Below are 26,962 nucleotides of genomic sequence, written 5' to 3'. Positions count from 1 at the left end.
AAAGCTGTGCACCTGAACATTCAAATCTCATTTAGCATCCACTATATTTAACATTGTGCCTTCTAAAAATATTCCTGATCTGGTTCAAAATGGATTACCTCACATTTGCTTAAATTAAAATCCGTCTGCCACAGCTTTGCCAATTTATCTGATCTATCAATATCCTGTTGTAAATTCCTGCTGGCATCAACACTGTCTACAATGCTTCCCAGTTTTGTCAGCAAATTTGGATATTTGACTTTTTATGCCATTGTCCAAGTCATTGTGAATATTGTGGAAAGTTGCAACACAGATCTCAGCGGGATATCACTAATCACGTCCTGCCAATTTCATTATTTAACCCATTATTTCAATTTTCTCTTTCCTGTGACTCAACTAATTTCCAACTGATGTCAGTGCTTTGCCCTTAGTTCTGTGTCCTTCCACCTTAGCTAACAGTCTCTTGTATTGGACTTTTATCAAAAGCCTTCTGGAAGTTCACATAAATGGCATCCATTGACTTAACCTCCGTCCACCACCTTTGTCACCTTTTCAAAAAAAAACTGATGTTTGTTCGGCATGGCCTACCCTTCATGAATCCATGCTGACTCTCCCTTATTAACTGACATTCCCATGTTCTAATCCATTCATGACATGGCAATTCTGTATCTTTTTAATCTCTTCATATAAGCTTTCCAGAACTTTGCTCCCTTCCAAATCTAGTTTATTGTGCGTTCCATTCTCCTTCTAACCAACTACTGGTGACTGTTTAGGCTTATAACATTTGGAAATCCCTCCTTATATCTCTAACAGCTCTGCATCTGTCTCCTTTTTTAAGACCCACCTTAAAATCTATCTCTTTAGCTAAGCTTTCAGGCACCTCTGTAAACGCCAATAACATTTCCTTTCATTCAGCATCAATTTTATATAATTACGCTTCTGTGGAGTCTTTTGGGATACTGCTTTCTTTGAAAACACTTTTTAAATGTGAGTCATTGTCAATACATGGAAGCAACATCTCTCAGATTTTCTGGAGGACTTGACCTAACGAAAGCACATACTGCATCCATTACTCAAGACTTTTTTGTGAGATTCTGTACTGAGCCAGGACAAATTGCTTGCTAATAATGAAGACATCAATTTAGCAAAAAATATATGCTAATATCACCTAACAAAAGGGAATGAAACCGTGAATTGTCATTGGATTAGGTTATTACAGAGAGTATTGTTGAATTTACTCTTTATTAAAATTTCAATTTCAGTTGTTGATTTAGATTATCTTTTGATGAGCCTGTAATGATGTTAAATTGAACTAGTAAATGTAAGAATGTGTCTCTTATTTTGCATACTACCACTGGCACGGTTTTTGTGTGTTTGTAAAAACTGTTTATGATGCACTGAGAGGGAAAAGCTAATTAAAAAATAAATCACAAACGTATTTCTGTGAGGTGACTGAGCAATTTTCACACTTGTGATGTATTCATTAACTAATTTGTTTCCCTTGTTTTCTATCTATTAGGCATTTTAAGAAGGATTTTAAAAATTCAATTGGTGTTTATCTATTTTATGCTTCACTGGTTATTAGTGTTAATGGCACCAGAGCTTCTATAACGCATGACTGTGATTCATAGCTGAGAACCTGCAGGGCACATTGTGATGAGCAGATGAGTTGTGACATTATTACAGGTCTCTTCTGATTGTGCTGACACTGGTAAGGATCTTGAGAATATGGTGTGATCAAATTTGGATGGATGTCGATATAGGCCTTTTCTCACTAGGTACTTTTACTCCTCATCACAATCTCAAATGTGACATGTGATTTATTTTTCTTTAGATATTGAAAACCTGAGAACCAATTCTGAAATTCTGAATAACATTCTGCACCCTGAAGAAGTTGTCTTTACATCAATGCCAGCTGTGGCTTAGTTGTGGGACTTTTGCTTCTGAGTCTCAATGTTATGGATTCAGCACTAAAGCATAAAATGTAAGATTGACACACTGGTGCAGGATTGACAGAGTGCTGTTCTATTGGAGGTAGCATTTTCAGATAAGACGCTAAACTGAGGCTCCATTGTATTCTGAGATAATGGGAACTGCAGATGCTGGAGAATTCCAAGATAATAAAATGTGAGGCTGGATGAACACAGCAGGCCAAGCAGCATCTCAGGAGCACAAAAGCTAAGGGTCTAGGCCCGAAACGTCAGCTTTTGTGCTCCTGAGACATCTCCATTATATTCTCTTTGTTTGATGTAAAGGATCCAATAGGAATATTTAAACGAGAGGATGAGGATCTATCTGCTGTCATGACTTATGCTTACCCCTCAGGCAAAATCTGATATTTGTCGGAGCTTGCTTTTTGCAAATTGGCGGCCAAATTCCAAACATTACAATAGTGACTACACTCCTGGAAGGCTTCGTTGACTATAAAATACTTTAGACTACCCTATGGTAGTGAAAGATGCATTATAAACATAAGTCTTTCTTTACTTCCTTGAAGCTGCTGTATTATTAGAAATCGGCTATCTTATGATCCCCATTATAAAAGAGGCAAATGATAACCCTGGAGAAAGTGAAGCACAGATTTGTTAAGATAATACCAGGGCTAAATTATGAAGAAAGGCTACAGCAACTAGCTTGGCATTTTTCAAATTGAGAAGATTGCAGGGAATTTGCTGTTATAGTTTGAAATGATGAAAGGAATAAACCAGATAAAGGCAGGTAAGCTATTTTTATTGACAGCTAAATCAGCCACTTTCTCATGTTGAATGCTAGCTACATAGGGCAAGGAATTAGAATGACCTTTCTCATGCAGACCTCGTGAAATATGGAATTCTTTGCCATGATTGATGCTAAATAGACCGCAGCATTCAAAAATATCTAAATAACTACTGTAGGAAGAAAAGTACAGATGTTTATGAGGAGAAAGCAAGGAATTAGGTTCCCCTCAGTGCTCAGATTTAGCGAGGCAACATTAGCCTGAAATTTCAATTTGTATATACCTCTGTTAATGGCCTGATACAATAGCACATTGTTAACATGGTGTATCATGGAGCTCCACGATGTGGAATTGCCTCACTACCCCCATCCCAACATCTAAATTCAACTTCTCAGCTATATCATTTACATAGAAACCATAAGGAGGCAAGAGAACTGGAGAAAAAAAGAACCCTGAGCATAAAATTCTCAGGCAGCTTCCACTAGTTAGTTTAATAAGAGGAAAGTATTATTGATTAAAAAATATGATTTGTGAACTGTGTCCTTCAGTGAGAGGATAATTAAAAAAGTTGAAGTAGAATACTGTTTGTTTTCTTCAGTCGCAATTTGAAACCAGACAAGTGTAACAATTACGGATGTAGACCCCTGTGTGTGATCGGTATGTTTAATAATTACATCCATGGCTGCAACTGATCATAGTTCAAAGTCATTACTATGTAAGCTATTTTTGTGGATTGCTCATAATCTATTATTACAGCTACCTGAGATAATCCTAATGTGAAAAACAAAGCAGACGGTCTACAATTAAATTGCCATTGTTATGTCAAGGCAAAGTGGATTTTGGGTGCACAGTGGGAAGAAAGTAGTAATAATAACTTGGATGTCATACAACACCAAGTGCTATGAGTTTCTTATTCACTCATTCCTGCCATGAAGCAAATGAACAACCCAAGTAACAAAACAATTCTCATGCTTGTTTTTGTGGCAGATCTTACCATGGATTGGATAGATTCACAGCTATCAATGGAACTCCAGTCCAGTTGTATACATTATATATAATTGTAGCTGTCTGTTGGTCCAATACCAATAATCACTTTATAATTGTAGACATGATATGTCAGCATACTGTTCAGCAATGAATAACACACTCTTCAAGGTAGAAGCCAGATGTTTAAGAGCTACTTTTGTGACGGTATAACTCCTAGTTCAATGACCATATGTTAGGCTGACAAAAGAAAATGAAGCAAATCAGAAAGTAATAATGAGCGAATGTGAAGATTTAAAAGTTTTCTTTTTGGTGGGAAGGTAATGGGAAAGAATGAGTTAATGACTGTTACTTTCAGATGATATTAGCAAAATATTTCATCCCTTTTTTGATCAGTTGGACTGGTGGTTAGATAGGAAATGTGAAACAACTGATTCAGAATCTCACAGTAGTTGACACAATAACATTATTTTCTGAGATATAATCCAAGTAAAATTTAACCAGGTGTGGATATGTGTGAGTGATAATGATGAAGGGTCTAGGCCCGAAATGTCAGCTTTTGTGCTCCTGAGATGCCGCTTGGCCTGCTGTGTTCATCCAGCTTCACACTTTATTATCCAGGTGTGGATATACTGAGGGAAACAGAAATTCTGAGACTTCCTAAGGATTGGCACCATCTAGATTCACTAAAGTGGCCAAAATCCTTTTCCCAGAATGCACAGACTCGTATGATTTCTCTGCTGATTTTAATGGTATAATGCTTAAGAATGGATAATATTTGCAATTTCTTACCAACACATAAGGAGATGACTCTTCCAGTTTAATGATAGGAGTTATTTCAAAACTGCTGGGATTGTAATGTCTGAGCTTCTAGTTGAGACCTTTCAAGCACATTATCACGTTTTGAAAGATGATCCTTCCAACATGCTGATAGTGTAGTTATACATGTATATGTTTATACATATTCATACATATTAATACAACACACAAAGACATTAAATTCAGCGTTTCATGAGGGAAGACTATGTTAAGCACATTTAAGTAATTGTAGTGCTTCTTTTCATGGGCGATAGTTCTGTTAATGGTGTATTCCATTCATCAGCTTGAACAATAGGGTAAATGATGGATTTGGTTACTAGGGTATCCCCAAGGATGGTATTATGGTTCTACATGACTCAAGAGATTTCATAAACATTTAGTGAGGAAATGAAGACAGCATCAGTTAACATTATTGATTCATATCACTGCTCAGCAACTTTGATAAATGCAAACCTCTGCTAGAACACGGAATTTGAGAGTGATCAGGGCAACTTATCCGCTCAGCCTGTGTTAAAGGTGAGAGAATCAGATATAAAGTCCACTTGTAACAATAGTAAGTTTTTGTTGAGGAGAAGGGAAATAACTTTAAGGGGTACAGATCATGATATGCTTCTTTGCCAAAGCTCTTTAAATAATGCCACAGAGGCTAATATTCTGTCTCTGAGTCATCGTTTATTTACACGTGGAGAGTCCTTCACACTGATCCAGCTGCCTCAGAGCCAGCTTTCAAGTGAACAGGATGTCTGACATTCCTGTTCTTATCTCTCAGCCGGGGCTGGCTGAGATTAATAGCCCCAATCAAGGAACTCATATTCTATGAGGCCCACCTGGCTGATCTTGTTACAATCATTGCAGCTCCAAATATGAGCACCTGAATCTAGAGGTTTGTATTCAATAAGCATTGTAAGAACACATGACTTAAACATCAGGCTTTCAGACATTGGACATTTAATCACACCAAAGACAGATGTCGATCAAACATCAGTTGGGTATTTTCTGAAATGTCAGCTCCTGAAAACCTGGTGACAGGGTTTAAGGACAAGGGCTGATTTATTCGGCTTTCAATCCCCGTCACCATTGAGTTACTGGGTACATATTGGGGAAGTGCTGTCTCTACATGCAGCCGTAGAATCACTCCACGTTAATGGCAGTTAAAGATTTAGAGTGAGGTCAGGAGGTTGAAGGAATTTCATCCTCGCATATTTTGCTGCTCATCAGTTTGTTTGTGAGAAATGACTGATACCTGTTCTCTATTTGGTTTTCCATTGATAGCTCATCTCCATGTAAACGAATGACCAAGTTGCCTTTGTGAGTTGAGGAAGTTACTTTGTGTTCCTTTTTTTAAGAAAGGAACTATTACAAGTGTTGAGCTTAATAGGTTTTAGTTATGTGTGTAGATTTCAAAAATGTATTTTTATAAAACATGTTATTGTCTTGATTTTTCTCTCTCCAATCTTCCCTTCTTTTTCTTTGTGTTTATTTCTCTGCACCTGATTTCACCCATTCTAACTTTCACTTCTTTCGTAGTTCTTATCATAGAATTTCAGAACAGTTGTTGTGCTGAAGGAGGCCATTCAACTTATTGTGTCTGCGACTATATTACCTACTGCCAATCGCCTTTTCCCCATATCCCTGTGTACCATCACTATCAAAAATAAACTATCCAATACCCTCTTGAATGCCTCAATTGAACCTGCCTGTCATACTTCCAGGCAATGCATTCCATATCGTCACAAGGTTAAAAAGGTAGAGTCACCATAGTCCATAGGGTCATATGGCTGCTCTCTCACTAGAGAGAGCGAGAGAGAGAGAGATACGCTAATAACACAGTTCGGATGATGAGTTAATAGACTTGAAACATTAACTCTGCTTCTTCTCAACAGTTGCTGCCAGACCTGCTGAGTTTTGCCAGTAGTTTTTGTTTTTGTTTCAGATCTCCAGCATCTGCAGTTCTTTGTTTTATTTTGCCCTAACAACTTGCTGAGTGAAAATATTTTCTTTTTCTTCCCCTTACGCCATCCTTACTTTTGTTTTTGCACATCGCTTTAAATCGAGACCCTTCTTTGGCTTTTTATCCAGAAGCATGGAATATAAAAGAAAGGAAATTACATTGAGCCGTACATAAAACACTGATTTTTGTCTTGAATGGAATTTACTATTCACTTCTAGCTCTGTCACTTTCAGAAAGCTGTGAAGACATTAGAGAAGGAACATAGAAGATTTAGAAAAATGGTTTCAGGAATGAAATAGTTTGGTATTGTGGATAGATTGGAGAAGCCTGAGTATTATCTTAGAGAAGAGAAGATTGAGAGAAAATATGATGGAGCTATGCCAAATTATGTGGAGTCTGAGCAGACTCAATAGAGTGACATGTTTCCATTTGCTGAACGAATAAGAATTGGTGCGACTTTGCCTGCAGTAGGGTATTTTAGCTCTTGCAGCAATGCTTATCTTTCTCCTTCATTATGTAAGAAACTGGACATAAGTATCATTGCATTGAAGAGTCCAACAGGTATTTGTTACAACTAACTATTATGTACAAACATTATGTTCTTCAGGGAGCTAAGTGTCTAGTTCAGCATTAAGCTGTTAGCTTTCACAGAGCAACATGCATTTGGTATCTTCTGTTTCAAGTGATTGGAAGTAAAATAGGACACAAGATCTTAATGCCCTCGGGTCACATGCTATGGTACAGTAATAATATCATGAAAGGTTTACTGACATACTGATTGTGAGACATAATAGAACATCTCCCTTTTTCCAAAGATAAACATTAATCCCAAATCTATATACCTTGTATGTATTGTCAGTTCAAATTATTTACAAAACTAACATTTCAAACTTAATTGCAATGCTTTGGAGCTTTGATAACTCTGTAACTTCTGGACAGGAATGATCTCCGTTACATTTGGTTTTCTTTTATTCATTCAAGGGATGAGGGCATCGCTACCTAAGCCAGCATTTATTGCCCAACCCTAATTGCCCAGAAGACAGTTAAGAGCCAACCACATTGCTGTGATCTGGAGTCACATGTATGCCAGACCAGTTGAGGATGGCAATTCCCTTCCCTAAGGGACATTAAGTGAGCCGGATGGACTTTTCCTGACAAATGACAATGGTTTCATAGTAATCATTAAACTGTTATTTGCAGATAATTATTGAATTCAAATTCTACCATCTGTCATGGCAGAATTCAAACCCACATCCCAGAACATTGTCAGGGTCTCTGGTTTAATAGCCTAGCAAGAATATTACTAAGGCATCACTTATCCTACTTGAGTTACAACTTGGTTATCTTACTTTGTTTGTTTTGTTATCTTACTTTGTTTGCTGATACTCAAAATTACCATGCCATTAACATTATTGGAATGTTCTTGTTCATTATCTTTGTGCATCATTCGTGAGTTAAACATTGCTGTGAGCTGGTTTTCATACCTTTGGAATATTGCACCATGTTCAATAATGAATTTGTATGATCTGAGCTGGTTGCATTTTCTTGAAATATTTACTGTTATCTAAGTATTTGCATCTGTATTTCTAACATGCATTTTCTACCCAGTGGGTAGTTTTAGTATATCCCTACATGTTAGCTCATTATATATCTCTATCATACTCCTCTCTCTGAAGAAGAATGTCTTCAATCACAGAATGGGTAGGCAACTGATTTCTAGGCAAGGCCATTTAAATTTGCATTCTAAACATAAGTTGTACTAGGGATGGTAATCCCTTGTCCATCAGTGTTGGATGCAGCAATGCAAAAATCCTGCTTTGTTGCTTGACACTTAATGATGACTGATTTGGTAGCATGCACCATAGATGATGTTAGACTGAGTGTGGATAATGGAGTGACAGTTTGATATTGGTCACTTACCATTAAATACACAGTTTTTCTCTCTCTTCACCACCTCCCCCCACACCCCCCCCTCCCCCCCAACCACCACTCTGCCTTTCTTCTCTCTGTCCCTTTCTTCTCTCTCTTTCTTACTTTTTGCTGGCTAAACAGTTTGCCAGTTTAAGCAATCTATTGTCAGACACTATCTAATCTGCAATATGGAAGCAACTGAAAATAGCACTTATCATGTCGGTGATAGTTGTTCTCATTGTCTTGGTAAATAATTAAAGACTAGGAAATTTAGAGAAGTAACTCATCACAAGGCTGTAATGTTCCCCAAACACGGTAGATCTGCCAAAGTACTGATGGAAAGTAATGTAGATATACAGGTTCCCTCCACTGTTCCCTCATGAATACCTTTTCCCAGTCTAAATGTGTTAGTGTTTTACAAGGAGCCAATTTACTTAAGAGTTAAAGAAAAAAAAGTTTATAATTTAATAAAATATGAGATAAGGCAATAAAATTTGGCACGCAGTAGAAATTAGAGATGCACTCAAAAAATAAAAGTCAAAAAGAAATGTATATCTTGTTCTGTGTTGGGCAGTTACTAAGCACTCATCAGAACAAAATAACATACTAGCTCATTGTTTGCTGCAGCCCAAAAGTGAGGTTTTTATTTCATAGCTGTGCACTCTATGGCCCAAAACAAGTCTCAAGAAGTCTGCAACCTGGCTGATGATTCACTAATGTGACTCACCGGTACTCATTGACTCGCCTTTTTGAGGGACACAATCCCAACATTACATGCACTAACTAAACACATGACATATATGAATCAGTCTTTAGCTTGTCTATGATGAATAGATTGTGAAACGGTAGAGTTGTTAAGGTGGGTGATTCAGGTACCATTGTACTTGCCAGTTGAATAGCAGTTTGGAGGTTTCTGACTCCGCTGTTGTTTTGCTGACTTGACTTATTTTCAAGAGTGAGCATCTTTATTTGCTTTTACCTGCACACACAGAGAAGTCTAGTGGAAGTTTCTAAACTGTGCCCCTCACAGCACACTTTAGCACAAATGGAATTCAGACACAGGTCAGCACACTAGCGTGTCAGCAATGTGGCATCAAGGCTTACAGTATGTTTTTGATCACCTTTCTTGTGTTCCCTGGAAGGCTAAAACATAAACCTGCTTTTCATCCAGGACTGACTGTCTTTGATCTCATATCTTGTCTGCATCTGGGATGCAAGCCACAGAAGATGGTTTTCTGCTGAGAGGCAGTAATCAACCCAACATGAGCTACAGGAGATCGTAGTTCAGTTTTTGGAATGGTATTTCTTCCTTCAAAGTGTTACTGTGGAACTTCCCATGACTCTGTTTAGGTACTGCATCATATAGCTTCTCTTAGGACTTAGTATAATCTATGCATGCATTTTCCAGACAGTCGCTGAACTTGGATTCTCAGTGATCTTTAGGCTTATATGTCTTTCTTTGAAAAAAACCACATGTTGTAGTTAAAATATCTGTAAAGTTTAAGGGTATTCTGATCCATTGTATGACATTATGCATCATCTTAGTTTTCTTTATGAGCTGCCATCTTTTGCTACATCTCCAGAGGCAGTTTCAAAAATGAGACAATTTCAGGCCATCTGTCTCATATACTGAGACCCTCAAGTTGAGTATTGTGGAGTGGAGTGGAGAGTGGGGAAGGGGTACTGCTGGTGGTGTCACAGGTTGTGAGATAGTAATCATTTTGTATTTATACTCAATGAACAATGTTTGCAGGGATTTAATTAGAAGTTAAATTTGGTCAGAAAGAGTCTTTTTGAAAGGTAGTTCATAGCCAGCTAAAATGTGAAGATAAAATAAAGACAAAATAAACATTTATAATGTTTTCAGACAGAGTAAATTACAAATGAGCTAACTGATTTTATTTCTCATGTGTATATTAAGGGAACATATTTGAAATCCGAGGGGTTTTTGAAATGAAGACAGTGAATAAAGCTTTTTAAATGAATTATGACAGTTCCTGTTATTCTTTCATTGGTATAATGAAATGCATTGCATATTTTACACATTAAATCACAATGAATGGCCTATAATAATAAACATTGTCTGGTAAAATGAAGGATTTTTCTTGCATTGGAGTACCAAGCTAAGTGCACGTGTCCAGCAGTGTGGTTTTGATTTATGAAGGGAAAATGTCCAATGGTCAAATGGTTTGATTGATTGCATATCATTTCAGTTTAGGAGGTTATAGCTTTGCATCTCATCTCAGTTTTATACTCATTGTTTAGATTATCACAACAGCACATTAATGAGAGAGCATTACAATATCAGCATGTCACCTTCAGTATGGACTGTTCAACTGAAGTTCCATCTATGGATTCAGAAGGACCTTAATCCCATAATTATTGAATGACTGAAAAAAGGAATAACAAAAACATTGAGGGAATGAGTCTCACAATCAGTATGTGAAGGCACAGGGATCAACTCTGACACTTCCCAAAATATATTACCCTGGAAAGACCTCAAAAGTTCCACCTGCCTCACTGAGTATTGTCCAGAAGCTGTAGTCAGATGGCGTTGTTCCATGTATTATTTAATAGCCTAAGAAACAGGAACAGAGTAGATCATATGGTCCCTCAAAGCTGCTCTCTTTTTTTCAAATCATGACTAATTTTTTTTCATCAATTTCACTTTTGGTCCAGACCTTTAAAAAATCCATTGCCTGCTGGTTTTGTTCCTCAGCCACAGGGTTATTTTGAGATGTGTAGTCTTTCATTACTGTTTAGACAAAAGCGCATCCCATCTTGTGGAAAAGCCCTACATATTCTGCTGTGAACAGTGAATAACTCTAAGGAAGGCATGAATCAGGCTGTTTCAGAAAGTCTACCCTTTTAGAAAATAGCAAATAGTGTGAGCTGCCTTTGTTGATATCCTCATAAGTCTCTTCACTCAAATCAATGAATGCATTTCTACAAAAGAAAGCATAGACTTGTGCAAAATGAATGATCAGAGCACATCATTATCTGCTCCCAGTGACTTAAAAGAGCCCTGATCTGACATGAGCAAAAACTTAATCAATCTATACAACCATATTATCAAAAGGCCTCCTCTAAATGTTATGTCAAACATGCACAATATTCCTGTCAGAAAAATGAAAACTAATGTTTGATTCTGACTTTAAAAGGAATTATGAACATATACCAACAAAAAAATTGATGTGCAGTGAAAGAATAATTGGCCCATTGAAGTTGTTCTGTGATTGTACAACTGAGCATCATGATCCCCAATGTCTCAAGATCTTCATTGTTCCTCCTTCATCAATATGACTTGAATGTACATTAATCTCATCATTCACTTTATGTTGTTTTTTAAGATTTTAATGCTATGTATGGCTTCTCTGTCATGATGTGAGTAGGCCATTTTGGACTGAGATGAGACAAAAAGTCTTCACTCATGAGATAGTGAATCTGTGGAATTCCCTACCATAACAGGCAATGGAGTCTGACTCACTGAATATATTTACGAAAGAGATAGGTAAACCTTTTGATTTCAAATGGTTCCATTGGTAATGGGTAGAAAGGGGGAATTTGCTATTTAGACCAAGGATCTGGCATGATGATGTTGAATATCAGTACAGGAGACTGAATTGCCTACTCCTGTTCTGATATTCTATGTTCCTATAAACAGACTCAACATTTTTCTAAGTAAACTATTGTATAGATTAAGGCCAAACTGAAGATTTCTTTTTTACTGACGCAATTTGTAGAATTGCAAGTATTATTTACTTATTAACACATTTTCTCCAATGCTACAAATGAGATTCTTCCAGTCCATTACATAGCAAAATGGTTACACATGTGACCATTCACTTTCAGCATAGAAACTAAATGAGATGTAAGAAAAGTTATATTGAATGTGATACTTGGTTTGTCCTGATTGACACTGAATGTGAAGTCTGTTTAAATAAAGTTATGTAAATGAAAAATCATACAAGACCTAATAAAAAGAGATAATCAGCAGGATTTGCAAATGATTCTATTAATTATTATGAAATGCAATGAGGAGAGTGAGCTGCATTCAACAGGGATGTTTCAACATAAAATATATTGTATCTTGCAAGCCCAACTCTGTACAGCTCAATACAGTGCACAGGTATATTAAACTTATCTGCAAAGCCAGCAACTTTGGAGACAGGGTATGTTGAACATGTTTCAATGCAGGTGAAGAGAACAGAGGGAAGAAACCAATGTGGTTCAGCAACAGATTTTTCTAAATGTTTTAGCTTCTGAGCTATATCTCTGTGAATCCTCTTACAAGAATATGAATGGTAATGTTAAAAGTGTGCACTTTGTTTGGGAGAAATTTGACAGGAAATGTAGTCTAAAGTCTTTATATTTCCAACTTAAAAATAATAGTAGCATCCACATTGCTACAGAATTTATTCTTCTCCGATGTTAGTTATTTTCCATGCAGTGTAACACATTTAAAGTATTGCGATATACTGTTTGCATAAGCAAACAGGTGGCAGTCTTGTTTATGTCTGTGCTAATTGGCAGTGGATGCAAAAGGAACAAAAAACATTTCCCTAACCCATATGTAGGTCTGTTACTCTTCAATCCCCTCCTCCAATTGATGGTGCTTTTTCTTATGAATTGGATGACAAGATCTATGACTACTGATTCACGTCATTGCCAGATCTTGTACTTGCTTCTATTTGTAGACAAACTACTCATCATCAATAACGTGTTTTATAGATTAACAAATTCCTTAGCTTGAAAACATTGGAAGTGGAAAAATCTAAAGCTTGTCTCGCCACCAAGGTTATTATTTTCTCAACGTTATTGATTGGAGATGGCAATGTTATAGAATGTAGCACTCTAAGGTATTGCTATTCGATGTAGCTGGATCATATTGCAAAAGATTGCTAACACACTCAGAATGACATGGTTTATTGATATTGTCAAACTGAAGAAATATTTTATTATCTTTCAGACCTTTCACAAACATATTCAACACTCTGCATCCAGGAGATACAGGCACCACTGAACCGCCCCAGTTGATGCATGCTGGGGAAGTTTACTTTCTGGCAGAATCTAAGGACCACAATTCCCATTATTCCCAGAATTTTCAAGCATAATTGTTTATTTCTCAGATTTCAATGTTACAAAAAGAGCATACCGTCAGTCAAAAGTTTTAGAAATGCAATTAGACTCAGAAGTCATCGGTATATTTTTTACTGGCTCTGTTATGCTTTATTAGTATGTACATTTCAATGGCATTTTGTATTTCTGAACCTTGTTTCCTATCTGGCGTTGGTGGTATGGCAGTCTGTTATCCAATCTGTCACGTTTTGACTTAATCCCGTGGAGGTAATGATGCTGCACTAAAACTAAAAATGACAGTGGATGGGAATAATGGAGAAAATAGCTCCTTTTATGGCTGCATGTATGGCTTCGGCAAGTATTATATGTGTCCATACAGACTTGCACATGGTGTTTGGTTTTCATGCATACTGACTCTGAAGCTGGTTTTAAGCATGTGGAAGGATATATAATTGGATAAGCTGGTCCTGGAGAAATGTTTTCTCCCTTCTTGCTATTGCACTAAATAAGTACTGTGCGAGGACATCCATTGAGGACTTTTTCAACTTGTCAGCTGCATTATTCACATCAAGCACCAAATCCATTTGTGCACTCAATCTCACAATGTCCTTTGTTTCATGCCACCAGTCCTTCAAGCTCTACTCTGAGTTGTTCTACCTCAGATACCATTACAAAGTACAAGATTCCCTCTTGTGCTGTGAGATCCCAGAACACTGCCCAGCTGTGGAACCTGCAAGTTATCTAGTACTTGCTTTTCACTCGCTGTTGCTTTCGCAGTGCTAGGCCTCTCCTTTTAGTACTCTCACACACTGCCTATTCCTCCCAAATGCAGTCAAACATCATGCCCCAAAGCCACTGAAAAGTCTGGTTTTGGGACTCTTCCCATGATTTGGTAAGAGTGCTATTTGCTGAGGCCATGCTTCTGTTCTTTAGGACACTGGGGTAGCCCTTCCACACTGTGGGATCCTCATCATTCAGTCAAAGATTGACTCCCCTTTCCAGTTGCCTAAACCTACCAGCACCTGTCACCACCCTTCCCTCTGTTAGAACATACTTTAAATGTCATTCCTTAAAACTGTGAAATCTCAGGGCCAGGTTTGCAAGTGCCATTGAAACACAGGAAGCCACTTATTGCAGCTGGACACAGACACAAAGCTCCAACATGTCACTTCCTGCGTTTTGCATTAGACGTTAAAGTGATAACAGGAATTTCTTTGTGCGATATTCCATTTCCTGGGCAAATCTCACCAAGTCAGTTGCATTCAGGCTTTTACATTTTTCCAATGTGCATCTCTAGGCAACAATGCTCTAAGGAATCCCTGACATTGAAATATGTAATCATTGCAGATAATATCGAGCCTGGGAATTTAGGAATACAGAATAACAGCAGGGCTACTGATTTTTTGGAAAATCAAAGAACTGCAGATGTTGGAAGACTCAGTGGATCTAGCAGCGTTTGTGGAAAGATATCAGAGTTAACATTTCAGGTCCAGTAACCTTTCTTCGAAACTGACGTTAGATCTGAAAAGGTTGGTTTGTCCTGATTGACACTGAATGTGAAGTCTGTTTAAATAAGTTATGTAAATGAAAAATCATACAAGACTTAATGAAAAGAGATAATCAGCAGGATTTGCAAATGATTCTGGGAGAAATGGGGAGGAGTAAATAATTGGTCGAGTTGGAACCAAGAAAGAGGTAAAAGTTCATCTTCAGACTAGGCACTTTACAGCCTTCTGGACTTAATAATGAGTTCAACACCTTCAAATTGTGAAGCAACTCCCATTTCTTCCCTTTTAGCTTTACTTGTTACATTCCCCCATTTCTGCCCTTTCTGTTAGCTTTACTTAATACATTTTCTGTCAACATGTCCTCTCTCCCCACCTTAGTGGGACTGTCTTCTCTTTCCAGAGAAGAGGCAGTTGGACACATCGCTGCTCTGCCATTCTCACATTCCAATCACCTAATCTGAACAATCAACATCTTTCCTCCGCCAGCAGTCTATACCCCACCACCGCCACTCCGGGCCCCCAACTATAACATAAATGCTGCCCCTTCCGCACTTCACTTCTGCACTGATGAAGAGTTATCTAGACTCAAAACATTAGTTTGCTGTCTGTCCATGGATACTGTTGACTCATTATGATCTCCAGCATGTGTTGTTTCCAGGAGAAATAAAACCAAATGAGCATAAAAAGGTGAGCCTGGGTGAATCGATGGCTGTTAATGGGGTCTATTACGAGCTGACAATGGGTTGTTCGTGGCAGCAGCCCCTGTGATGACAAGGTCTGGTGTGTGGGTTTGGAGTAGGGACATGGGAGAACATGAGACTTGGCGACTGGCATACAGATTGAGAGACGTGACCAGCCATGAAATTCAACCTTTCAAAAAAATTAGTTAACTTCACATAATACTAGATGATTATAACATGTCTTTTCTAGTTCAGCTACTGTAATAAATACCTAGACAAGAAGAATAGATGATGCATCACATAGCATAACACTCTGTTTAGAATCATGCAGTTTGAAAGAGAGAAACCTGTTCTTATTAAGAACATTTTGTTACACAACATATAACCTTCTTCTAAATGTTGCATTTCTGATTTGCATCATTATCACTTCCACCCCCACCTCTGAGCGTCAGCGTAATCACTTAGTCAAACTCACCATAATCATTGCCAGACAGATCAAGAAGGTCACCGGTGATCTTGTCAGACAAAATATTGCTGGAAAAGAGAGACATATTGCTGATGCTTTTCATCTTGCCCTCATCAGGACAAACGTAAGAGGTCAAATTTCAAGTGATTGCAACAAGTTATATGACAGGAAGGCACAGATCATTTGAAATAATTTGTGATTGTTTGATATTTGGTATTCTTGCATTTGTCCTGAAGGGAGCAAGGTGAAAAACTTTGGCAATGAAACCCTTTTCTCAGCAGTATTCAAGTTCAAAACAACCAAGTGCCTATTCAAATAAACCGAGGAAATGTCACCCTGTACTAAGTTTCTCACGCTTGCAACAAGCAAATACCAAAAGCATGTGATGCTGAAAGCCCTGTACATCAACATTACTCACATTTAGAAATAGGAGAAGCTTTCATTCTGTTAAAGTTTAGGAAGAGTGAATACCATTCGCCTTATCGTGTATCCTGTATGTCTGTACCAGATACAGATTTTCCCCTTTATTCATTCACGAGATGAGGACGTTGCTGGTTAGGTAGAATTTATTACCCTTCCCTAATTGTCCAGAGGGCAGTTAAGAGTTGGTTATATTGCTGTGGGTCTGGAGACACATACAGACCAGACCAGATAAGGATGGCAGTTTCCTTCTCTGAAGAACATTTGTGAGCCAAATGGGTTTTTCCGACAATCGACAATGGATTCACAACCATCATGGGATACTTAATTCCAGACTTTTACTGAATTCAAATTCCACCACCTGCCATAGTGGGATTTGAACCTCAGGTCCACAGAACATTATCTGGTCTCTGGATTGACAGTCCAGCGATAATATCAGTAGGCCATCACCTCCCAGTACTCTGTAAGCTGCAATAACACTTCTGTCATGTGATATAAATGAGTTGGCTTTGTATCTGCCTGCTCCCAATTTATTACCCCACTTCCAATACACTTGTGGTTTTTATCTGCTGCTGTTGCTTCCCCTGTGTTCGTATGTTTTTGACTCTGGTAGTAAATTCTTTTCTCTTCGGAGGAGAAAGAAGTCAATGTTAACAGAATGAGTGGCAGTGACACCTTCCTCGTCTCAAGCATCCTTGGATACTAAAAACAACTTTTTTTTATATAGTGCCTTTAATGTAATGAAGCAAGCACTTCACAGCAGACCTATGAAATGACTGTGACATTGAGACACAAAAGGGATATTAGCCCTGGTGACAAAAGTCTGGCCAAAGAGGGATTTTCTCAGGAGGGTTTTAAAGGCACAAAGTGAACTACATTGATGTGGAGGTTTAGGGATAGAATTCCAGAGCCTGGGGACTGAAGCAGCTGAAGGCACGGTCACTAATGTTGGAGCAGCAATGAGGGGAATACATAATAGACTGGAGTGAGAGGAGTTCTGACATCTCGAAGGTTATGGTATTGGAAGACATTAGATAAGGGCAATGCCATAAAGGGATCTGAAAACAAGGATGAGATTTTTAAAATCAAGATGGTACCTGATCGGAAGCCAACAAAGTGTTACCATAGGGATGAAAGCAGAATGAAACTAGCTGCAAATTAAGAGATGGGCAGCAGAGTTTTGGATGATCTCAAGTTTAAAGAAGGTGGAATATGGGAGACCAGCGAGAAGTGGGTTGGAATAGTTGAGTCAAGAGTAACAAAGATCTGGATGAAGCAGGTGAACTGAAACAAGGGTAAAGTTAAATAATGTTACAAAGGTGGAAGATAATAACCTTAATTATGGCTCAACTATGAGCTCAGAATTTCATTTCCAGTTGAGCTGAGGTTAAGTTGACATAGGACATTGTTTCTTAAATCCTAGAATACAGTATGGTATGGGTTGATTTAGTTGTGCGATTCTGAGTAGAAATGATCGAATTTTGCTTCTGTAAAGGACTGCTCAGTTAGGTCCTGAAAATCTAGACAATGAAAAATAAAATTTGAAGTGTTAAAGAGGATTGCAGAGTAGTAGACATTGTCTATTTGGTGACAGTGCTGAGAATTACCGCTGCTAGCATTTTAAGATTGTTGAATTTCTTCTTTTGTGGAAGTTCTTGGGGTAGTATAAATGCATTGAGTGCCTTTGGCACTTTGCCTTGTGAAACTGCACTTGCGTCTTCATGTTTTCAATGTCAAACAAACTTTTTGTTTTGGTTTCTCCATAAGAAATAACCAGTGTTTTCTTTGAGAATCATGGAGTACTCCCAGATGCTCACATTCCCTCAGTATACTACTGCTGCAGAGGTTCTTGGGGAGAAAATGATGCTCCTCTTTAACTGATCAAAGTCTTTTAAAGGCTGCAGCATAAGTTGGGTTTCTCTCCCTCCCAATGAAGGTAAGTGCATTAGAAGTAGGATTCCTTCCTCAAACTCTCACTGCTTTGAAAATGAGTAACCTTGGAGGAAATTAGAGTGAGATAGTGACAATACTGCACAGCCAAAAATATAGGTATTGGTGCTCCAAAGCTACCTCACCAAGGGGAATGAAATCCAAGCTGCTATTTTCTAATACAAATATAAAAAATACAGACAATCCATTAGTGTAAATATTATTATGAAATTTTTGCAGTAATTTCCTTCAGTATCTATGTATGTACGTGTATGTTTCAACGTTGTTTAGAGCCAAGACTTTCAATGTAAATTAAGATGTTGGCGGACAAAGTTATAAAAATTTGGTGAGTTTTAACGTAGTTCCTCAAGTATTTGGTTCCATATCATAAATTGATTTTGACATTGAAATTTGCACTCTTCTGTGAGGTGTCACAAGGGCTATTATTTGGTGGAAATGCAAGTGGTTTCTCGTGGTCAGTGGTTGCAATTAATGGACATTGTTATATGCCTGTGTCAAGAATGTTGCCCTCTGTTTACTAAGGTCTAACAAAAAATCCCACAGTTCTCTTCACCCTCAAAAAACTACATGGGACAGATAATCACAGGATAGGGAAGGATACAAGTGGAGAAATATTCAAAAGTCAAAAATTGTTAAAGAAAAGCACCTCTATGTATCCACCCACAGAACCTGACATGGATTTCCTTACAAAATAAATGAAGTAGTGTTTGCTCACTATAATAATGCACATCCTTCTTTGTTTTACAGCACGAATTGTAAAGACTAGACAATGGTGTGAAATGCTTCCGTGTTTGGAAGGAGAAGGTTGCAATTTGTTAATGAATAAGTCAGGCTGGACCTGCACACAGCCAGGTGGGCGAATAAAGACAACTACGGTAAGTTATGCATCCAAAATGACGGACTATTCCAATCTGTAGAATTATATAATGTGTGTTCAATGCCAATGTAATCAACTCCATGCAAAAAAGAAGGCAAGACTGGCTAAAATTAAATTGTGTGAATTGGTGTACCATTTTATTACATTAACTCATAAAATGTTACTTCAGATATATGCAAACTGATAAAATAAGATATTGATTAAAATAAGACATTGGGGAAGCAATGGCTGAGTGGTATTATCGCTGGGCAGATAACCCAGGGACCCAGATAACATTCTGGTCACCCAGGTTAGAATCCCACCACAGCAGATGGTGGAATTTGAATTCAATAAATATCTGAAATTAAGAAAGCTATGATGACCATGAATCCATTGCCGAATGTCAGGGGAAAGAAAAAAGAGCATCTGGCTCACTCATGTCCTTTAGGGATGGAAACTGCCAGCCTTACCTGGTTTGGCCTACGTGTGACTCCAGAACCACAGCAATGTGGTTAACTCTGAACTGCCCTCTGGGCAATCAGGGATGGGAAATACATAATGCCTAGCCAGCAATGCCCGTATCCCTTGAATGAATAAAAGGAAAAAAAGTTCAACGATTTTATCAGCCCATCTATCAAAATAATAAGCTTATTCATGATCTATGTTACGAAGAACAAATTGTTGAAAATATTTCTGCTGCAATTGCTTGTAAAAGTATATGATTTAAAATTCACCAGTATGTATGGTCCTGCAAAGAAGATAGTTACAACCAACAGTTATTATTCGTTAAAAGTTCTGGATTTTGGTCAGACTATGATTTTTGTTAACTATATCTAATATAACTGTAATATAGATTCTAACAGCACTGTTTTTGTTTGGATCCTGATTATTTATAGATCATTAATTGTTACTTATATGGCATGCTTCAGCTAGCAAAGATTTTTTTTTGCTCGGAACTCAATGGCTGAATAAGTCACACGTAGCTCCATGAGTAATGTGCTTTTATTTGCCTTTTCACATTAGTACATTGAATAAGAAGACAAGGATAGCACAGATTTCTTTTGTCAATAAATTCAGCTCGTTACTGAGAATCTGAATCTGTTAATGTGTTCAGACACTGCTAAGAATACATTGTTGTTATCAATATCAGCCCCAGTTATCTGATTATACATTAATCAACATTTTTAAACAGCTATGAAAATTATATCAGAAGTGACTCTGCTGGAAATGAGAATGCTGCAATAATATCAAAGATATATATATATATAGGACACACCATTATTCAGAGAGATCAGGTTTTTCGAAATGAAGTCAATAGAAGAACTTCCACAAAACATCTTTCATCCAAAAGCAAATGTTGTAGGTTTATTGCTGCTGCAAGCTTGAGAACCATGTAGCAGCCATAATAGCTTCCAGCTCTGAGTGCCTGTTGCTGTCTAAGATCTCCATGTAGCCTAATGCCCTGTTACTGTGTGCTCTGTTGATAAACATGCATATCATTTGATGGCTGATGGGCATCTGGTTGAATGGGTCCTATCCTAAATGTTTTAAGATTCTCAATTCTTACCATTGCTAAACATATTGTATGAGCTATCAGGGAGATTTGCTGTCACCATCCTCTATCCTGGTAGAGATCAGCAGGACTAGTGTCTTCGGCCTAGTGTGTTGGAGAGAAAAAAATTGCTTGATTGTCTTATGAGAAGAGGCTCGTTTCTGACTTAAAAAATGTCAGTCACTCATAGCAACTACATATAAGTTGCATTAATATGAAAGACCTTGTTACAGACACAATGAATAAGATTCAGATGGTAGAACTTAGATTCTCTAGATCCTTCACTATTCCCTCTCCAAGGTTGTATGACATGCTGGTATTTGAGACACTCTTCAGCCCTTTCAGACCTTTCCACCCTTATTCAACAATAAACATTAAGTCTGTGACTGTTGTATGTTTTGGCCTCTGACAAGTGAAGACTGAGAGAAATGAGGAAATTCACTATAATTGCATTTCTGTTCTTGTGCTCAATCTTCATGTCTGAGACTGGAGATTTTGATGCAGTACTAATGCAGAGGAACTTGGTGCCATGAGTCTTTATCCTTTTATCCATTGATTTGTGTTTTGGAAATATCAGAAGAAAATCACTCTGCAGAAATTCACAAAGGGTTAATGTTCAATGAAGGAATCTTTTAAAGGATAATTCTAAATATATTTCTTTGATATTATTACAGCATTCTCATTTTAAGCAATACAAACATTTTACAGAATCCCCGCAGTGTGGAAACAGGCCATTCAACCCAACAAATCCACACCAGCCCTCCAAAAAGTATCCCACCCACACCAATCCCCAGTCCATATAATTCCCATGGCTAACACACCTAACCTACACATCCCTGAGCACTATGGGTAACTTAGTGGTCAGTCTACCTAACGTGCACATCTTTCACCTGTGGGAGGAAACCAAAGTGCCAGCAAAAACCCATGCAGATACAGGGAGGGCATGCAAACTCCACACAGACAGTTGCCCAAGGCTGGAATGGAACCTGGGTCCCTGATGCTATGAAGCAGCAGTGCTAACCACTGAGCCACTGTGCCACTCACTAAATGTTTGGAGCTATAACATAAAGTTTATACCATCAGTTCAGGACTGAACATTTCTAGTATTAACTTTCCACTAATCCTCATTGTGTAATATAGATAGTATTGTTATTTTGGTGATACAGATCATTTGAACAAGATGTACTAACATTATTTGAGGTTCTGATGGCCTTTGATTTAACTTGAATCTTAAGACATAATGAAATCCAAGAAAACAACATCTTTCAAGGCAAGTGAGAGCTGGAGAGTGGATCTCACAAAGGACCACTAAATTTGAAGTTTCCTACTCTCTATTTAGACCCAGAATTTCTGAAGCACCTGGTATGCCAATTCAATGAGAGTATATCAGTTTCGCTTTGTCCTACATGTAGAATCTAAGCCAAGGAAACAAGCTATAGCTCCTGTACTTTAAAGTCAATGCTCTCACAATCATCTGTTTTGACCAGAAAGGAAAACTGAAAGGAATGTTCCCCAGTCAAGAAACTCCTAAATAGAAGCAAAGGCATGTTTCTGTGCAAATGGACAGATGGGCATTAGAAGCGCTCCCTGTTAGTGCCAGTATCCATGCCAAAGACTTACCCTCACATTGATCCCACAAATTCTAGTGGGATCAGAATGACAGGTCACTGTTTGAGGAATCAGGGAGTTTCTGGACCGTTATTGTGTGCTCAAGTATTGATTCACATGGTTGCAGCATTTAAAAGCAGACAAAGATTTGTACTAAGTGCACAAAAAACAAGATGTTGCCATGGGAATACATGGAGCTGACAGTTTGTGTTGGATGGAAATTTTCTATTTTGGGCACTCAGGCTTTGACTTTCTCGAGACCAACAATTTTAATTAAACAAAAAATTCATTGACATCCTTGACTCTATCTCAGATGGAAAAGATAATTTGGCAGATAAAAGATGGCATAATGTTATACACTTATTTGTAACATTTTATTTTAATTACTGCCAAAGGAACAAAGACGTAACAGAAATCTGTATGTATACAAGGTATTCCAGGTAAGGGCTGTTCTGGGTCAATGGCAGTGTCCCTACCTCTGGACCAGGAGGTGTGGATACAAGTTTCCCCTGCTTCAGAGATATGTGATCATATCTCTGAACAGGTTGATTAGAAATCCCTACACAGTGATCTTTGAATACTAGTTCTACATTGCTTTGCGATAGCATATTGGTAAGTGGCAGCATTTTTGTTTGGAAACCACACGGACCTTCAAACATTGCATTCCTGTCACAGCAATCTGGAATATGCCCCGGTGAAGAACTATTAGGAGTGAATAGAAATGCTGCTGGGAGCCTGATGAAAAGATTTAAATGGGTTAATTATGTAAAATTCTTCAGGTACAATGGCAACTGCTTCAAGGAGGCGACTTGCTGTTGCAGAGAATGTTGATCTTTAGTGCCCAAGACGTTCTACAAACATACATCATAACATATTTAAAATATAAATAATATGAGGAAGCAACTGTAAATACATTAAACTGAAAGCATCTAACTAAATAATAGAATGAACAGAGTAAATGATTGGGAGGCTGATACTATTGGGAGTATAAAAATGGAGCATGACTATAAGACATAGGAGCAGAAACAGGCCATTTAGGCCATTGATCTGCTCCCTCATTCAGTGAGATCACGGCTGATCTGATAATCCACAGATTCACTTTCCTGCCTTTTTGCTGTACCCCTTGACCCCCTTACTAATTAGAAATGTATCTGTCTCAATTTTGAATATACTTAAAGATCCAGCCTCTAAAGCCCTCTGTGGTTCATAATTTCACAGGTACGCTTCCCTCTGAGAGATGAAATTCCTCCTCATCTTTGTCTTATATGGCTGACTCCTTACTGTAATATTATGTCTTCTCATCCTAGAGTGTCCCACCTTACCTAGTGAAGTCCCCTAGGAAACTTGTATGTGTCAATGTCCATAAGAATCTTGTATGTTTAACGATACATTTGATTCATGACAATAGAATGGAAGAACTTAATGAATTTAAAATAAGTGAGCCACTTGACAATGAGACATAAAATTGAATCACATGACACAGATATGATAAATCTTGTGTATCACAGCGAACGTTTTGTATAAATAGAATCAGTATCAAGTGGGAACTATTGTGTGTGTTTTATTCTGTACTTGAGTCTAACAAATACGTTTGTAACATTGTTGGTTGTTGTTTCAGACTGTTATGGAACAAAACTTTTCAAACATTTATTCATTTGCCCTTTCTATTAATATAATTACTTCTGTTTCATTATTTTAAAAAAACTATGCATCTGATTTGTTAAGTATTGAGTTGAGTATTAAAAACTTCCAGTAAAACAAAGTGCTGCATGAACTCAATAGATCTAGTCGTATCTATGGAGAAAGAGAGTTAACGTTTCAAATTTATTATGACTCTTAAAAAACGAAAGAACTGTGGATGTTGTAAATCAGGAACAAAAACAAAGTTGCTGGTAAAGCTCAGCAGGTCTGGCAGCATCTGTGAAAGAAAAACAGAGTTAACGTTTTGGGTCTGGTGACCCTTCCTCAGAATGTTTTCCAGCAACGTGTTTTTGTTCCTGATTTACAGCATCCACAGATCTTTCAGTTCTGAGGAAGGGTCACTGGACTTGAAACATTAATTCTGTTGTTCCCTTCACAGATGCTGCCAGACTTGCTGAGTTTTTCCAGCAACTTCTGTTCTTTTTCAATGCGCCTCTTCTTTGTATTTATTTTAGCATCGGAAAAGCTAAAATGTAAAAGTATTCAAAACGTTACTTATCTTTTAAAAAGTTAGCATTTTTTCATCCACATAATATCAGTGGATATTAAACCCGGGATAATAAAAGTACTCACCAAAGAAAATGTCTCAAACTATATTAGACGATGAAATACCATTGGGTTCTATTTTAAATAGATATGGATGTCAAATGCACTCTCACAAATATCACAGAACTTCATACATCATTCAATAGTTTGTGAAAGGGAAGGATTGTCTGATGGATGTATTTTTTTCTTCAAAATAGTCTCCTAGTTCTGGCTTAAATATAAATACTGCAGAGCTGAGGGCCCCGAGAGTCAGATATTGTGTTCAGTATTAATTGTCTTTATTATACACAAGCATGCAAGGAGTATTACCCCTCACATGATCGATCATAAGGATTCCAGAAGTACATTGCTTGAGCAGTCAACTTTATATAGGAAGAAAAATTTCAGTTGGCCAACTGCTTTGTCTTTAATGAAATCTTTCCACCCTTTTTCCCTGATCTCAACTTTCTTTAAGCACGTTGACGTATGCTTCTGCATTCATTTCCCACTCCTGACCTGATCTTCTTCCCTCTTGATTAAAAAATTCATTTGACTCTCATTCTCTGCACCCTGACGTTGTCCCCTCTTGATTAAATCTTTCAAATGACATTTCTCTGTCTTCCCCTTGACATCACCTCCCCTTGATTAGATCTTTAATATGACGCTCAGACTAGCTTCTCTCAAGTTTTAGCAGCTTCAGTTTTTACACCAGGGATCCTATGATTCCAATTTGTTAGTCTATCTTTACAAATACCCCATAGGTATATTGAGCTAAATAGCTTCAATGCTCACATCCTAATACATATTGAAATTTTCTACCAGAGCTTTCTTCTTTATCTGCTGTACCATTGAGCATATTGTGATGAACCTCAGCGTAATGTAATTGAACTTATTTGAACTTTTATTACCTTTTAGGTTACAGATTTTTTTGTAAAACATTTAGAGCTATAGAATTATACAGCACAGAAACTGACCCATTCAGTTCAACTCTTCAATGCTGACCAGATGTCCTCAATTAATCTTGCATTTGACCCATATTCCTCTAAAACCTTCCTATTCATGTACCAATCCAAATGTCATTTAAATGTTGTAATTTTACCAGCCTCCAACAATTGACAATAGACAATAGGTGCAGGAGTAGGCCATTCGGCCCTTCGAGCCATCACCACCATTCATTATGATCATGGCTGATCATCCACAACCAGCATCCTGTTCCTGCCTTATCCCCATAACCCTTGATTCCACTATCTTTAAGAGCTCTATCCTTCTCTTTCTTGAAAGCATCCAGAGACTTGGCCTCTATTGCCTTCTGGGGCAGAGCATTCCATATATCCAGCACTCTCTAGTTAAAGAGGTTTTTCCTCAACTCTGTTCTAAACGGCCTACCATTTATTCTTAAGCTGTGTTCTCTGCTTCTGGACTCACCCATTAGCGGAAACATGCTTCCTGCCTCCAGATTGTCCAATCCCTTCACAATCTTATACTTCTCAATCAGATCCCCTCTCATCCTTCTAAACTCAAGTGTATACAAGCCCAGTCGCTCCAATCTTTCAACATATGATAGTCCCATCATTCCGGGAATTGACCTTGTGAACCTAGCTGCACTCCCTCAATAGCAGGAATGTCCTTCCTCAAATTTGGAGACCAAAACTGCACACAATACTCACTTCCTCTGACAGCTTATTCCATACACGCACCATCCTCTGTGTGAAGAAGTTGCTCCTTAGGTCCTTTTCAAATCTTTCCTCTCCCACATAAACCTATGTCCTCTAGTTTTGCACTTCCCTATCTTGGGAAAAAGACCTTGGCTATTCACCGTATCAGGCCCCTCATGATATTATTACCATCTATGAGGTTACACCTCAGCCTCTGATGGTCCAGGGAAAATAGCCCCAGCCTATTTAGCCTCTCCCTACAGCTCAAATCCTCCAATGCTGGCAACATCCTTGTAAATCTTTTCTGCACCCTTTCAAATTTAACAACATCCAGGAGACCAGAATTGAACACAGTATTCTAAAAGTGGCTTCTCCCTCCTGTACAGTTGCAACATGACATAACTCCTTTACTCAGTGCACTGACTAATAAAGGCAAGTGTAACAAATGTCTTCTTCACTGCCCTGTCTACCTGTGACTCCACTTTCAAGGAATTATGCACCTGAACCCCTAGGTCTTTTTGTTCAACATCACTCCTGAAGCCTTTACCATTAAGTGTTTAAATCCTGCCCTGATTTGCCTTTTCAAAATGCAACATCTCACA

At 37.9% G+C, this 26,962-nt stretch overlaps 1 protein-coding gene across 4 annotated transcripts in view; it reads left to right on the top strand.

The window, feature by feature from the left end:
- The window catches only part of tafa5a (TAFA chemokine like family member 5a), a 579,339-nt gene that overhangs the window by 444,666 nt on the left and 107,711 nt on the right, over positions 1-26,962 (top strand). For all 4 annotated transcript variants that reach the window (XR_007249806.2, XM_048554490.2, XM_048554489.2 and 1 more), the window contains exon 3: positions 19,211-19,338. Coding sequence is in view for 3 of the 4 variants with exons in the window: in XM_048554490.2 (XP_048410447.1) it covers positions 19,211-19,338 (128 nt within the window). In the remaining variant the exon portion in view is untranslated. The remainder of the gene's footprint in view (positions 1-19,210; positions 19,339-26,962) is intronic.

The sequence above is a fragment of the Stegostoma tigrinum genome, chromosome 25 (assembly GCF_030684315.1).
Source record: "Stegostoma tigrinum isolate sSteTig4 chromosome 25, sSteTig4.hap1, whole genome shotgun sequence".
In the NCBI taxonomy this organism is placed as follows: Eukaryota; Metazoa; Chordata; class Chondrichthyes; order Orectolobiformes; family Stegostomatidae; genus Stegostoma; species Stegostoma tigrinum.
This window is presented reverse-complemented; position numbering and strand designations above follow the sequence as displayed.